This window comes from Myotis davidii, unplaced genomic scaffold, assembly GCF_000327345.1.
Source record: "Myotis davidii unplaced genomic scaffold, ASM32734v1 scaffold143, whole genome shotgun sequence".
NCBI classification, from domain to species: domain Eukaryota; kingdom Metazoa; phylum Chordata; class Mammalia; order Chiroptera; family Vespertilionidae; genus Myotis; species Myotis davidii.
Window position 1 is genome coordinate 3,725,658 of NW_006294876.1, and position 16,855 is coordinate 3,742,512.

The 16,855-nt window shown below is 43.7% G+C and overlaps 1 protein-coding gene across 1 annotated transcript in view; it reads left to right on the plus strand.

Annotated features, from left to right (window-relative positions):
* The window catches only part of DNAH5 (dynein, axonemal, heavy chain 5), a 190,913-nt gene that overhangs the window by 5,736 nt on the left and 168,322 nt on the right, over positions 1 to 16,855 (plus strand). Inside the window, exons 2-5 of the mRNA XM_015567634.1 lie at positions 9,241 to 9,375; positions 12,390 to 12,474; positions 14,718 to 14,878; positions 16,039 to 16,260. Of these exons, the coding sequence (XP_015423120.1) occupies positions 9,241 to 9,375; positions 12,390 to 12,474; positions 14,718 to 14,878; positions 16,039 to 16,260 (603 nt within the window). The remainder of the gene's footprint in view (positions 1 to 9,240; positions 9,376 to 12,389; positions 12,475 to 14,717; positions 14,879 to 16,038; positions 16,261 to 16,855) is intronic.

Consider the following 16,855-nt stretch of genomic DNA (forward strand, 5'->3'; position numbering starts at 1 on the left):
AGGACAGGAATGGCGTTCTCTCCGTTTTTAAATACCCTCCCCTTGACACCGAGCCTGGCACTAATGCACCTTTGTTTACGCTTGTGCAGTAAATTGAATGAATGAAACTTTTCACGTCTAAAAAAATTTCCTGTACTTTACCACCAAGGCTAAAACATTAAAATTGATGATAGAATCTTGAGGATAATTAGTGAATTAGTATCTTCTTTAGCACAAGCTGCCTTTTGGGAACAAGTAAAGTTTTTTGGAGGTTTCATTTATGTGTTTAGGATGCCAGTTCAGTTCACTCCATTGAAGTATGATATTAACAGACTTACTTTAATGTTGCAGTCTATTATGTAAACAATGACTACATTTTCTATGTGGTGCACTGATATGACAAAGTATTACATTATAACTTGGTGACCTAAAAGAATCAGTGGCAAAGATCCCCAAAGCTATTTAACTTAAAAACTATAAATCTCTCTATATTTAACCTTGAGTCTGCAACAATTACTGTAACGATGCTTTATTACATCTAGGTTACTATCCTATATAATAAAACCCTAATATGCAAATAGACTGAACGGTGGAAAGACCAGTTGCTATGACGTGCACTGACCACTAAGAGGCAGATGCTCAATGCAGGAGCTGCTCCTGGTGGTCAGTGTGCTCCCACAGGGGGAGTGCCGCTCAGCCAGAAGCTGGGCTCACAGCTGGCGAGTGCAATAATGATGGCGGGAGCATCTCCTGCCTCTGCAGCAGGTGGACATCCCCCGAGGGGTCCCTGACTGCAAGAGGGCACAGGCTGGGCTGAGGGACCCCCCCAGCATGAATGTCGTGCACTGGGCCTCTAGTAATATAATAATTGACTTTATCCAGAATGATATGCAAATAACAACCAAATGTGCCATAAGGTTTATGTATTTGAAAAAGTCAAGCTATGCATGTATTCCTTTTGTTGTTTAATTTAAATGAAAAAAATTGAAATAATTCCGTATATATTCACTGACTTATTTGCAAAAATATGGCCCAGATATGATGTCTGCCTTCTTTCTGCTTTTCTCAAAGATGCAGACTGTTTAGGACCAACTTTTTGTCCTTTGGGTGTCCTCTTTAAGAAAAGAAAAGAAATACATAGTTTACCAATAACCAGGCATGTTAGTCGGGCATATACTTTGAGTAATTTTTTCTTCTGCTTCTGGGTTTTCCCTGATTTCATCCACAGTTGAGGACATGAATTTCAGACTTACGGGTTCTGTTCTTTTTCCTCTCCTGAAATTAAACTGAGATAAATAATTTCACTGGTCAACGTTGTTGATTTTTAGGAAAAAAACACGTGAAAGATTCAGAGTCGTCTTGACTTAAATTCACCTAATTGCAGCTGGTTTAAAATGGAGACAAGCTGGAGGGATGTGTACGCTCATGGTTTGCGCTGTATTTAAGCTCAGCAATACTGTTGCTCATCAGATTTCAGTTAGCGAGGTTTCCCTAAACAGTGGCTGTCGTTGGGGTAGAGACTGGAGGGGAGAGAGGCCGACCCTCTGGGAGGTCCCACTCCTTCCCTTGCTGAGAAACTCTGCGGGAGGCTGCCATTGTTGCTTCCAGGGCGTGCCCAGTGGAAGCTGAGGGGGCGAGAACCTTTGCTGTCAGGTGTCTTTGCAAGCTGGAAGGATGTCAGTTTTGTTCTTCTCTGGCAGAACAGCCAAACCAGTTTCAATATCCTCTGTTAGGCAAGCCCAGACGTGTGGAGCCCGGGGAACACATTCACATATGCAAGGTCAAAGCAATTTCCTTGGAGTGTCAGGAAGTGAGTGGCTCTAAGATTCTGCTGGGGAATGAGGAGAAGACACCTACTATTTGTTAGGGCCCAAACGAGTACCCTTGAGCCTGAATGAGCCTGAATGAGCCCAGCCTGCCCACATATGGTAATCACGCCGCTATCTCTGGACCCCGAGAGAAGGTGCCTCTAAGTGCAGACTTCATCCATTCAAGGAGCATCAGGAATGATGCCTGGTGCTGGGCTCCGCGCTCCACGCTGTGGCAGGGAGGAGCACTCCCAGGCCTCGTGGAGTTTGGGGCTGAAAGTTGTTCTTCCTGTCAATTTTTGCACAACTCCAGTAACGAGGAAAAGGAAAAAGAGGCCTGGAGTTGGAGGGATCCAAAACTTATACCCTTGGACTTTCTCTAGAAGTTCCTACCTCAAGTGAGAAGCTGGTGGCACTAATCAGTCATGATCAGTTCATACCATGATTTCCTAGGAGCAGCGAGTTCAGGGGCTGCACTCTGGGACCCCCACAGGAGCTTGTGAGCAGGTGCGATGCCAGGGCCTGCTCCAGGCAAGAGAAGCAACAGTTTCTTGGGGTGGGTCCCAGGCATCAGTATTGTAAAGCACCCAGGGGAGTCTAATGAGCGGCCAGCTTTAAGCGCGCTGGTTTATTGTGGTGAGTAAGGGAAGCTGGGAGTTTCACCCTTGTGTCCTGTAGTATAATGTGAAGAGTGATATATTGTATGTTTTTTGTCACATGGGTGAAAGCCCTTGAATTATTTGGTCCCTGCTGCCAGAGGGGCTCTCAGAATCCTACAAGCATTATCTCTGCTTTTGGAATATATCCTATCTCACAGCTGGGGAGGATAGACGATATGGCCACATGAGGTCCAATGAGTCTCCATCAGGTCTCGAATTCCGGCGTGCAGGAAACTCACTCCAGGTTAGGACTGGGATGATGGAATGCCAGAGGCAGAAGAGGCTGTGAGGGCGGCGATACCCCTACAGTAGGTTTTGGGTCGGCTTGGGTGAAAAATCCACATGTAATAAAAGGTAAAGAGGGATCATGATTTGCTTGGAGAGAATGACAGGTAAGGGAGTTAGTAAATGGGAAGAGTGAGGGGCCTGGAAACTGCTGCAAGAATTGACAGGATTCCAGAGCATACTCTCAGGACACCAGACAGACTGGCGGGACTTGCTCCATTTAAGTGCTGTCTCTCTGAGATGGAGGGGAGCGCAGCTCTTGTGAAGTGGAGGAGGGCTTCCCTGGAGCACCTGCTGTGAGGGGATGAGCAGCCTGGGGTGTCTTTCCGCTCCAGAAACCACTCTGCTGAAGTGCTCTTAGCGCGGGAAGGAGGGGCAGCACTTCCTGCACCTGCAGACCTGAATGAAAGGGGCGGGAGGAAAGGCAAGAGGGAAAGTACACTCAGGAGCTGGGTTTCCTTAAATTGTGGTTCTCCCAGCCAATTACAGAACAGGTTTGGAGGGGGCAGGGGCATCACGGAGCAGCCTCTCCAGGGAGGAAACGGGCCCTGTGGGTTGAAAGGAAAATGCTGGAAGACAAAGAGGGAGGTTTTTCTCCGTTGAAAGACGGGAGATTGGGTTCACTTTGTGAACAGGGTAGGCGGGTGAGCTAAACCAGCCTGGGCCCTTTGGGTGTCCTCTTTAAAAAAAGAAAAGAAATACATAGTTTACCAATAACCAGGCTTGTTAGCCGGGCATATACTTTGTGTAATTTTTTCTTCTGCTCCTGGGTTTTCCCTGATTTCACCCGCAGTTGAGGAAAATGGAATCAAGGGAAGCTACTTGGCCTGCGATGAGCACACCCATGCCCTTGGCCTCTGGAGCACGGTGGTCGCCAGGTGATTAATTGTCTGTGGACTTGAGATTGGAATTGAGAGCCAAAGCCAATCAATCTCAGAGGTATTTGCATTGGCGATGTAAGATAAGGAGTTTTCAGCGGTAACTCACAGACTTGACATTATTTACAGTGATCTCCTGTGGGGATTTCACCTATATTATCCTCCCCTCTCCTCTACTGCATGTGTGACGAGCCACATGCATACATATACATAAAAGAACAAAACACCAAATCAAACAAATGTGCAGCAGACAGACCCTCATTAAGACAGAGCTCCTTCCCAGATTCAGACCTGCACCAAGGACAGTCGTGTCACCTCAAAACCTCTTTGAAAAACAAGGATTTTGTTTGTTTGTTTTGGCTGCAGGACCCATTTCTCGCCCCACACGCTTTGCTGTGCAAAATACCCTATGAGAACCTGATGTACACAGTGCGATGCAGATAAAAGGAAGCTGGTTCTGAGGAGGCAGCAGGGAGTGGGGGAAGCACGGAGCCCAGGCTACTGGCTGCCCCTGTGTGTGGGGGGGAGCCCACCTCCCAGGCACTTTTAGGAGTTGAGGGTGGGGCTGGACCTACCATTTGCAGAGACCAGAAGAGCTGGACACAGGGCACGTCCCCTGGAAACCAGCTGGGCACCATTCCATCCTGGCACTAAAATACCAGCAGTGCAACTCAGAAAATGGGGCTGGTTAACGCCAGTCTCCACCCACACAACTCCTATAACCCATGCAATGTATATGAGGTCTCTCCACACTCTACCCTAGACAAAATGTTTACGGAATATCAGTTTGAATGGATGCAAAATTTGTAGGTGCCTGGGACACCCCATGTGTCAGACTGACCCTGTAGACACATGAGAGCTTGATTCCCAGCCCTGCTATTTACGTAGCTGTGTGCTCTTATGAAAGTTGTTAATGGTCCTTGGCCTCAATTTCCTTGTGGTGATAATGATGTCTGCTTCATAGGGCTTTTGTGACCATTAAACCTAAGCGCAGAAAGCAGTGATGACTAGCAGTTCCATAACTGGCAATGCAACCAGGGCAAACAGAGCAACATGTACTCTGGCACCTTCTCAAGGGTTGGGGAAAGGGGGTCCTTGCTTGGCCACAAGAGGTCCTAGACTAGACAGCTCCATCCTCCATGCACTTCCTGCTATGCTTCCCTGATCAGTGATTCTGTGGGAGCAGATCTGTGAGCTTGGGTCTGGGCTGTCTAAGGGCAGAGGGAGCTTAAACATTTGTACAATTAGAAAAATCATTATTAAAGAGTTCATTTCACCAGCATTTTGATGTCCAGGGTCAAAGCCTTGGCTATGCCATTTTGTTTTATTTATTTATTTTTCCTTATGTCCTTTATTTTATCGACACCCCTCCCCCCTTCACCAATGGTCTCCCTATACCTTCTTCTACCACCACCCACCCTTCTTTGTCCTGCAATCACTCAAGTACTGGTTGACTTCATATTATCTCACAAATACTTTTCCAGTTTGGGCTTTTTTTCTCTTTTCACAGGTGAGGTAATGTCTCTCATATAGTTGGGGATTATGAACCTGGGCTCAGAAGGAAAGTTGGTTAAAAAATTGGATGGTTGGGTTTGTCATGAGAATAAGTCACAGAGCTTTGTTGTGAAGCATATGGCCTTGGACCTTCATTGAAATTTGTTCTTTAGAATATCAAGTCTTGGTCTGTGTTAGCTTTTAAAAAAATATTTTTATTGATTTCAGAGAGGAAGGGAGAGGGAGAGAGAGAGATAGAAACATCAGTGATGAGAGAGAATCATTTATCTGATGCCTCCTGCACGCCCCTATTGGGGATGGAGCCCAAAACCCAGGCATGTACCCTTGACCGGAATCAAACCAGGGACCCTTCAGTCCACAGGCTAATGCTCTATCCACTGAGACAAACCAGCTAGGGCTATGTTAACTTTCAAACCAACCAATGAGACATAGCCCAAAGGTTAGAGAAGGAATGGAACTTAGGTGGCACCTAGCCAACACTTTGATTTTGGAGTTGTGGAAATGGAAGCCCGGAGAGGTTAAGGAGAGGTGCAAGGTCTTGCAATCAGTGGCCGAGCAGAGACTGGAACCCTCAGCCCTGCCCCGACACCAGGGCTTGTCTGTCTACAGGAAATTGCCCTGCCCTGAAAGCAGCACCTGTCTCTTGTGAGAAAGCACATTAATCATGCTTTCATTCTGAGATGGTAGTAACATCCTTGTCACCAAAATGCAGAAATCCTATATAATAAAAACCTAATATGCTAAGTGTCCAGTCGACCAGTTGGCCGTTCAACCAATTAATGCATAATATGCTAATGATATGCTAAGGCTGCTTAACCGCTTGCTATGATGAGCACTGACCACCAGGGGACAGACAGTTGACCGGTCGACCAGTTGCTATGATGTGCACTGACCACCAGGGGGTAGACGCTCTGACTGGTAGGTGAGCTTGCTGCTGGGGTCAGGACTGAGCAAGATGGGCCGGACATGCCCTGGAGCCCTACCATAGTCCCTCCCCAGCTGGTCAACCTCCCATGTCTCTCCCCAGTCCTGATGGTGCACCGGTTTGTCCCTTGGCCTGACCTGTACCCTCTCACAATCTGAGACCCCTTGGGGGATGTTGAAGAGCCGGTTTCAGCCTGATCCTGCAGGCCAGGCCGAGGGACCCCACTGGGGCATAAATTTGTGCACCGGGCCTCTAGTGTTTTCATACTATGTTGCAGATGTCTTTGGACATCTAGTAGGTTTCTGGCCATCTTCCCCACCCCCATTAGTTGGTGCTTGCTCATGCAACACAAAGCAATTTGAATATGACTCTAAAAAAATCCATAGTTTGCCTCCCGCCTTCTGAATCCTACTCTGCCCTCACCCTCCAAGAGTCCCAGCCCTTTCCAAGGCCAGCAGCACAAGCCACCTCCAGACAGCAGGTCATCTGACTGCTGTTGCTGCTGTTCCCTAGCAACCAGGAAGCTGCAGGTTTAAGCTGATGGACGGACAATGCACTGATCTGACCACTAAATATTTGTTCGACATTGCTGACTTTTTGTGGTAGGAAAAAAAATGTCCCTCATGGTGCCAGGATACCTTAGTACAAAGCAATGGAAGGTGAGACTGATCAGCACTGGTCGGTCACGTTACTTCATCTGATCTGTTATCAGGAGACAGACAATCGTGTATATAAGAGCATGCTCAGTGCTTAACATGCTTTCTAATATAGCTCTGAAAACATTTCCTCTAAAACACATTGGTAATTTGTTGTGTACCCATAAAACTGCTTTGGAAGTATTTTTCTCTCTGTGATATTTAAGTAAAAATAGACTAATTAGTGTTCTGTTTTAAGGACCAATTTCTTCTCCACCAGAATATATATATTTTTTCCTTTGGAATTTGATGAAAAAGAGTAATGTGTTGCCATGGCAGAATCTCATTTAAGGCTCTGTAGCCTTTGGAAGCTTCAGTTGATTTACATCCCGATTTTCCTGGCTCTCCACTTCCTACGTTTCCTTTTGGCTGCCCAGCGTTTGCCATATTGTTGTTTTGTTGCTCAGTTCCCGGCTGCCCTGGTTGCCCACCGTGTTCTTAAGCTGCTGAAGACACTCAGTACAAACTCCGAGAGATCCCTGTGAGAAGAGCACTTTATTCCTCGCCGATGGGAAGGTAGAAAACAGTCAAAACAACAGGACATCTTCTTGTTTTTTTTGCCACATTTGAAAGAGATTTAAATTTTCTTCTATTTGAAGTTTATGGAATGTCTGCTTTGTGTCAGGACTTGTGTTTGTTTCTTTTTAGAGAAATGGCAAGAAGATAGACATATTGTTTAGGTTTTTTTTTAAACCTTACCCACCCCCAACTTCTTCTCTCAAGGAGTCCTTTCAATCTCAGAAAAATGAAATCCCTAACATTTTTATTTTTTCTAAAGGTTTTTTTTTTTTTTGGTGTATCTTAAAATAGTTCTTCCTTGACTCTCAAATCCCCTTTTCCTTTATAGTTGAGTTTCTAGAAAGAACAGTTTATATTCAGTAGCTTTATTATTTTCTTTCCCCAATCATCCTTTTCTCAAGTCTACATCCAACCACTAAACTTATTCTAACAAGGATTACTGTTATCTACGACTGCATATGCCATACCAGAACTCAACAGCGTAAAGCTCAACAACTATCTGTTCTTTATCTTGGTTTTGTGGGTAACTGGGCTCAGCTGGGCTGTTCTTCCGAGTCACACGCCATTGGTTGGGTTACAGTCCTCTCTCTGCAGGCATGATCAGGTTGGAATGTCTAAGACAGCTTGAAAGTTGCTGCTGGATGCCAGCTGGGAGGTCGCCTGGAGCTGTTGACCAGATGCCTGGGAGGTTCCCCGGGCAGCTTGGACTTCTCACAGCATGAAGGCTGGGTTCCAAGAGCATTCCAAGTGCAAAGGCAGAGCTGAAGGTCTCCTAAGGCCTTAGCCTAGGAAGTTTTACCGTCTCACTTCTCCCCACATTCCTTTGGTGAAAATGGGTCACAGGGCAAGCCAAATTCAACAGGAGGGTAAACAGAAGCCACCTCTTGACAGGTTGGTGGATGGTCACGCTGCAAAGCGGATGTGAGATGCTGTAGCCATCTTGTAAACACAATTACTTGGGATCAACCAATCAACCCAACCAATCTTCTGTAGCTTTAGCAGGATTAACCACTCTCCATGGGTGATTGATGGTGCTGCCTCCCGGTGTCCTTTCTATCTCTTCCCACTCATCCTTAGCCTTCTCCATTTTTTCTTTCCCCCCTTGCCCCTGCCATATCAGTATTCCCCAAGGTTCTTCACCTTCGTATCTTTTTAGTCTCCGTTTCTTTCTTGGAAAATTATATCTGCACTCAAGGCATGAAAGGTAATGTACTTAATTCAAGAAATGAATTGGAAGCCAAATGCCCACCAATGGAAATGATTGAATGAATTGTGGTACATCTGTATTGTTGAACTTTTTGCATCTATTCTGCAGGTGGGAATAGTCTGTATTAAACTAGAAAGAAGTCTGTGATATATTATTAAGAGAAAGATGCATGAAAAATGTTATAGTATAATAGAGGGGTGTGTATACATTTGCATATGTTTTATGAGCAAAGTGCATATGGAAAGATATGCTTCAACCTGGTAACATTGGTTATATTGAACATGCCTTATTATTGTAATTAACAATCAACTTGAAAGTAATCAGGGTATTCAGAAATTAAGAACAGATACAAATCTGTAGACAATAAAGATAGAAGATAGTGCAGAATAATATTTCCTTAATGGCTTAGAGAATGTCTAAAAAAATGCAGATCTCTATTTTTTTTTGCACGTGTCGAATGCTTATATATGCATAGAAATAGGTCTGTAAAGATTTAGAAGAAAATGTTAACAGTAGTCATTTCTGGATGGCAGATGATTTTTATTTCTCTTGGCTTATCTACATTATGCAATTTCAAAACAATGTTATTTTCATAATAGAAATAACATGACTTCTAAAAATAGAAGGTAGTACATAAAACTGGTACCATTAAGCTGCCTGTTATTTGAATACTCAAGACTTGAAAAAGCCACAATAGTATGAAATTATTGCGAAATGAATCCATTTGAGAACAGCAGTTGCCATATAACACTTTTGTTTCTTCCTTGTAGCAAAGACTGAAGGAAGAGAAGGAAGCCAAGCGGGTGCGTTTGGACGGTAGGCATGACTACCTATTTGGGATTGTAGCTTCCTGCGTGGACTTGAACAAAGCCGAGGTGGAGGATGCCATTCTTGAGGGGAGTCAGGTAGGATACATTTGAGTTCTCGCTGGCCTGATGATGGGGGACAGGGAGGGTCCGCTGACGCTGTCCAATGGCAGTAGAGGAAGGAGGGTGCCTGTTTGATCATGGATAGGACTCCATTCCGATTCCAGACAGATGCTGGCAGCATGGGTTTAGGGCTTTCCAGGTCTTTATGTTGAATCGGGTATGTATAATTGCCATTTAAATTCCACGATGCTGACGGCTCTGTCTGCATCTCTCTGAATCTATTGAGGCTGGGATCAGGCACCATGTTGGAACCTGATTTTGGAGAACAGGATTCTGCTCAGAGGCTGATTTTAAAGAAATTATTTATTTCGTTCTAACCTGGGAGGTTGGATTGTGCCATCATTTCCTGGCTTCAACTTTGGTTTGGCAGCTGAATCTGGTTTCTTTTGTTCCTGAGCTTGACTTCCCATTTTCTGCCACGATTCTACTCCAAAACCTAGGATGTGATTTGACCTTGGATGGGAAAGGTGAAAATACTGGAGATTATAATTCCCTGGGCAGCTATCAGGAACCCTGTGATGGTTCCTGAAGGCTGTTTTTCTTCTCCTTCTTCTTTTTTTTAACTTATTAGGAGAGAGAGAGAGAGAGAGAGAGAGAGAGAGCCCTTTTTGTTGAACAGGTGTCACAACACTGTTGACAATGCTTTTCAGTGGTAGGCTTATAAATGTTTAACAGTCAGCTCGGGGCACGAGAGTGGAGAGAGTGTGAATGTTTGCTGATTTCTGTTGTGTAAATACTCCCACGTGGCTGATTCCAAACTACCAACCCAAATGCTAAGTTGGGAGGCGTGTGATCCGTTGGCTGTCGCTCCAGCCATCCACCAGCTTTGTGCCTTCCTGCCGTGCCACTCCAGTGGAGTTAATAGGAGCCAGTGGGACAATTAAGTGTGGATGACTCTGAAATGGTTTGAGTATAGGATGACTCAGTCAGGGGTTGAGAGAATGCCCCTTCTCTCCTCTTGGTTCTTCTCATCACAGCTAACATTTATTGGATATTTACGCTGTGCCAGTCTCTTTTCTCAGTGATCTTCATCTGTTATCCCATTTAATCTTCTTAATACCAGGATATAGATAATATTATTTATAAAAAATAGATGCATAGAAGGAAACAGTGCCACATTGCTGATTCAGTCTTGGAGAGAGAGCTCCAGAGGGGAATTGCTTAACCCAGCGGTTCTCAACCTGTGGGTCGTGACCCCTTTGGGGGTCGAACGACCCTTTCACAGGGGTCGCCTAAGACCATCGGAAAAACACATATATAATTACATATTGTTGTTGTGATTAATCACTATGCTTTAATTATGTTCAATTTGTAACAATCAAATTGGGGGTCACCACACCATGAGGAACTGTATTAAAGGGTCGTGGCATTAGAAAGGTTGAGAACCACTGGCTTAACCCTACCCTACTTCCCAATTCAGACCTCTGGATTTGGGATCATGCAGGTGGGGTAAATGAGTCAAAGTTCTGGACTGTGGGAAGCCCCAGTTAAATTGCTCTGTCATACTCAAAACTCAGGAATATTAAAACCTGGAAGTTTAATGACAGCCTCCTGGCTCAGGCTTGCAAGCAAGGCTAGAAGGACAGGCATTTCAGGATGGCCGTGATGGAAGTATCTCTCGTCGCTTTCTTGGAGTTAATCTCATGCAGGGCATCCATCCCAGGGAAGGAAATGTAACCAAGGAAACAGGGCCACTCGCTTTTCCTCACACCCAGTGGTTTTATCCATAGCATGGTAGAAACTGAAGGGGCCTTATTTTCACATTTAAATTTTTAGGCTAGATTTTATCCTTTAAATTTTTTTTATTATAAGTTGTGGTAAAATACACATAAATGAAATGTGCCATCTTAATTATTTTAAAGTGCATGTACTACATTTTGTTTATTCATTCATCCATCAATGAACAGTTGAGTTGCTTCCATTTTTTGGCTACTGTGAATAATGCTGCTGTGAACATGATTGTGCAGATACCTCTGTAAGACCCTGCTTCCATTCTTTGGCATGTATACCCAGAAGTGGAATTTTTGGCTAATATAGTAATTCTATTTTTAATATTTTGATGAAATGCCATACTGTTTTCCATAATGACATTTTACATCCTTGCCCACAGTGCACAAGGGTTCCAGTTTCTCCACATCCTTGCCAACATTTATTATTTTCTATTTTTTTGATAGTAGCTATCCTAAAGGGAGTGCATATTTTATCATTTTCTTCCCATTTGAATTCAAAACTATGCTATTGACAATTTAAAAGAACCCCATCCTTTGGTAGCAGGCCAATTGGCAGACCTACAGGTGTACAGGGATCCTCATGGTGGGGTGGATGGGACCAGGCTCCAGGTTGCTATGGGCTGGACCGTTCCATGTCATGTGTGTTCTCATGGCATTTTTTCAGTGATTATAGTGATTACTGCAATTTAATATTAACAATTATCTGGGTTTCGAAAGGTTTGTTTTCTGATCTGCAATTGATTGAAAATAAAGCAGTCATCTATGTTTATATTTGCCTTCAACAGCTCAACACTTTAGAAAATGATCAAAAATGGAGAGACAGCCCAGCCTATATGGTTCAGTGCTTGAGCTTTGACCCATGAAGCAAGAGGTCATGGGTTTGATTCCTGGTCAGGGCACATGACCAGGGTTGCGGGCTTGATCCCCAGTGGGAGACATGCAGGAGGAGGCAGATCAATGTTTCTCTCTCATTGATGTTTCTATCTTCCCCTCCTTCTCTCTCCTCTTTCTCGAAAAAATGAATAAAAACATATTTTTTAAAAAAATGGAGAGACAATCTCTTCAAATCTGTATATGTGACAAGTATTTTTATGGTTAATTGAATTACTTCTTTGAGTTGAATCTTTCTACGTGAGGCATTTCTATGTGGCTTGTATCAAATGCAGTTGTATCTGAATGAGAAAGATGACAGTAAATGCTGATTTAAGTGCGGTTTCTAATCAAGAACAAAGTTGTTACCTTGCCTTTTCTTTTCCCCAGATTGAAAGAATTGATCGGCTTTTTGCTGTTGGAGGTCTTCGTCACCTCATGTTTTACTATCAGAATGTGGAGGTAGCAGAAACAGGTATCCAAATTCGATGGGACACAACCCAGAAATGTGTTAGATTTAATTGAGGGTGGCATGAAGCAGAAGGCCACTGTGAGACCGGAGCAGGTAGCAGTGCGGTGTGGAGGATGAGACTCAGGTTCTATTTTTACCTTAAGGAAAAGAGACAGGTATGATGGGTACCTAGCCTGGTTGTTCTATCTTTATTTGGGACGTTTTGTTTACTTTGTCAGGCTGTACTGGTAATTAAGGTACAATAAAGTAGCTTACATTTTGAGACTTCCTTTCCTTACATGCTAGTTCATTTCAAGCAATCATATTCTATAACTTCTAATGGGCATCTGTTTCTTCTCTATATAGGCACTATTTCCTTTTAACGTAGGAATTGTTGCCAACAGCCTAACGTGAGTTTTCCCCTTATATGTCACATTATGTTTATTTTCCACTGACTCTGATTCAAAGGAGTAATATTGAATGATAAGTTTAGTCAGTTTCACTTAAGAAAAAATTTGTAAACCTTTTGTGGAGTCAACTGGCAAATCCCATTTTACTTTTATGTGGATTCATATAATTCTAAAGCCAAGCTAGTGACATAAACAAATATATTATGATTATATTAACTTTTCATATGCACCCTTTTATTACCTTTTTGAAGAAAGGGAAAATAGTTATTGCTGTTGGTATATAGTGTGACTATGCTTTTTTTGTTTAAAAACTGAGCAAATTGTGCATGTATAATCTAAATGATCAGCATTTCCTCAAAATTATCTATTGATGTTTTGTGCTCAGAAAGTATTTTATATTTTGAGTAGAAAGTCAAAATAACACAGAAGTTTTGAATTCTATCCCAGGTTGCAAAGCTCATGCAACGCTGAGTTCATTCATGAGCTATGCACTGGGTGAAGTAGCCCACACTCTTGAGATTTTTGGATTCTGATGTGGGTGAGATGTTTAATTCGTTCTAAGACACTTGGAAGTTTCTGCACGATTTTTTTTTTTTACCTTAAAATTCTCTTTGCTTCTGATACCTTGGTGCCTTGTTGAAGCTTCTAGTTTAACAACTTCCTCATGAGACCCAGATGATATTAGTCAGAAGTGGGACACATTTTTGAATGAGGGAGGTAGCTTCTGGTTGCCTTTCTTGGAGGGGTTCATTGTCAGCACCCCAGTCCAGGTCTCTAGCCAGCACCACAGGGAAGAAAGAGCCCCCCGAGAAGATTCCCCTAGGAGGTCTAATCCCAGGGTCTCAGGATTCAACCTCCAGTACACTCTCCTCAACCTCTTCTGTTAGCACTAATGATCTTGCTCCTACCCCAATAGTCTTGTTTGAGCTACCAGTTCATTTGGAGATCTAACACTTTCCGGGGCAGATAAGAACACAGTGGAAGAGCTCAGAGCATACTCTGTGTACTTACATGATCCACTCATGAACTGCATGCTTGCATGACCAAAAATGAATTTTCAGATAATAATAATGATAATGCTTAGTAAGCTAATCTTTTGATAGACCTTTCTAAGGGCTTTACAGGTTTTCACTTATTTAATCCTGACAACAATTCCAGATGCTGGGTGTTAGAATTATTATTCCCATTTTTCAGATGACAAAACTAAGGCACAGAAAGATTAAGTAATTTTGCCCAAGGTCACATGACTAAGCAGGGCAGCCTGAGATTGAAGCTCTGGAAGTCCGACTCTAGAGGTCACACCGTTCGCTGCGATGCTCTTCTGCCTCTACACAATCCTGACTCTAGCATTGTAGTGAAGAGCCAACCATGACAGAGGAGGGGCAGCAGGAGGAGGTGGAGGTCTGGATTATTGCAGTTAGAGCTGGTTTTTTATCTTGGCTCTGCACCTGCCTTCAGGTTGTAGAGAGGTTTAACAATGTAGACAGTGTTCCAATCAGAGGCCCTGACACATAGCATATGCCAATTGATGCTGTCCCCTCCCTTACCCGCTCTCACTGCCCCTGGGAAGGCCCGCTGTGACCGAGGTGACTTTTAGAGCTTCAGCAAGGATCTGCTCTGCACCAATCTTATGCCTGCTCCTCTCCTTCCTGCTTTTTCCTGGGGCGACGATTTTGAAATGAAACTATGATTGAACAGGTCCTTTTAGATTCCTTTAGGGTTTAGGCTAGAGATTGTCCAGGAGTTGGACCTCCTAGGGCCCATGGATGAACCAGCATGACATATTTTATCAAGGAAGCTCCATCTGGCGATCACTGCAATAGCAGTTGTGAACCTAACATTCTTTTGCATTTGTAGGACAACCAAGCTCTTCAGGAGGAGTAAATCCTATTTCTGCAAAGACTAAAAAACCTAAAGTGTTCGTGACGGAGGGAAAAGATGTTGCTCTGACTGGAGTATGCGTGTTCTTCATCAGGCCAGACCCTTCCAGAGCCATCACCCCCGAGAACATCCACCGGGTAAGGGGCAGGGCAGCCCTCCACCCCCTTACCAAAACCACTTCCGTTCTGCGGGAGGCAGCCATTGTTTATTAAATATTCACTAAATATCTAAAGTTCCTTTCAAAGAAGTATTTTTAAAAGCACTTAAAGGAAGCAATTAAGAGGACATTTTCTTTAAATCTGTTAGGGAAGAGGACTAAATACTCAATTTATTAACAAAAACTGATGTTACATTGTGTGTGTGTGTGTGTGTGTCTTTCCTTTTAAAAAGAATTCCTCATATATAATTTACTTTATAAGACATTCCATACATTTAAAATCAGACTTTTTAAAGTGAACATATATAACTTTATTCTTTTCTGTGCAGAATAAAGTTCATCGGTACATGTCTCCCCTGCCCTTCATAGGTACATTATGTGCTTGGTGTAGATAAACTGGTAAACATCTTCTACTCTATTTGTTTCATTTTTATTGTTATGATTGCAGTTTAGAATAGTATAAAGCTTATATCTTAACCAGGGTATGAGAAATAATAATTTATTGGATGGAGATACTGAATAGAAAAACAGACAATGGCCAGACCATCTATAACAATAAAACTTTGACCTCCAACATGCAGCAACCTGTCCAGGAAAGCAACTCCCTGTCTACAAACAACAAAAAACAAAACAAAAAACAAACCCCCAGGTACCAGCCTGCTAGTCAGACTCTCAGGAAAGCCAACTAGGAAGCGAAACAGTCACTGCTGTCACAGTTGCTCAGAATGGCCAGGATTTTATTCTTGGGTGACAGTCTACTGAACTTTTGTCCGTACTTCCAATGACCTTCTCGGGGGCCAACCAGGGAAAGCCAAGCGTGCTCTCCCACCAACCACATAGGATGCCCTGCTTCTAGTTAGCCCTCCTCCAGCTTCCCCAGGCCAGCACCCCCCAATCAGGACACCCCACGAGAAGGCTCTCCCACTTCCCTGCCTGCCTATGAGGCTGTGCCGAAGGCAGGTGATGGTGGCGGACTCCCTTACTACAGCAAGCTCCCAATTACTAGCCTTTGCTTTTCTCGGGTGGTCTTTACTCACTTCCATAGGATGGTTGGTTAATGGACAACTTTCACAGAAGACTTAGTAGCTATGTTGCGGTTGAAGGTGATTTTTATAGTAAAGGGTCCCATTTGCTTTCCAGGAGGTGAGCTTTAACATGTTGGATGCTGCAGATGGGGGCCTGCTCAATAGCATGCGGCGTTTGCTGTCGGACATCTTCATTCCCGCGCTCAGGGCCATGGGCCAGGCCTGGGGTGAGCTTGAGGGGCTTCAAGAAGCACCCGCCATTCGGCAGGAGTTCCTGAGCTCTCTGGAAGGCTTTGTGAGCATCCTGTCAGGTGCGCAGGAGAGTTTGAAGGAGAAGGTAAGCACAAAGAAGTTACTCCTTCCAAAATGGTCAGGGGTGAACAAATCAACATAGAAGTGTGTAATACTTCCCTTAAATAGTCTTAATCCCACTACCTTGCAAATCTTCAAAAAAATTTCATGGGCATTTTTTGTTGTTAATCCTCACTTTAGGATATTTTTTCATTGAATTTTAGGGAGAGTGGAAGAGAGAGGGAAAGACAGAGAGAAACATCAATGTGAAACACTTTGATTGGTTGCCTCCTGCATGAGCCCTGACCAGGGCCTGGGTTGGGGAGGAGCTTGCAGCCAAGGCATGTGTCCCTGACCGGAATCGAACCTGGGACCCTTTGGTCCACAGGCTGATGCTCTATCTGCTGAGCCATCCATAGGTGTACGATTTTTGTCCAGTCTCCTCCCGTACCCCGCACACCCCTTTCCCCCCCCTCCGAGAATAGTCAGTCCACTCTATTTCTATGCCCCTGATTTCTATTATATTCACCAGTTTATTCTGTTCATCAGATTATTTATTCACTTGATTTTTAGATTCACTTGTTGATAGATGTGTATTTGTTGTTCATAATTTGTATCTTTACCTTTTTCTTCTTTTTTCT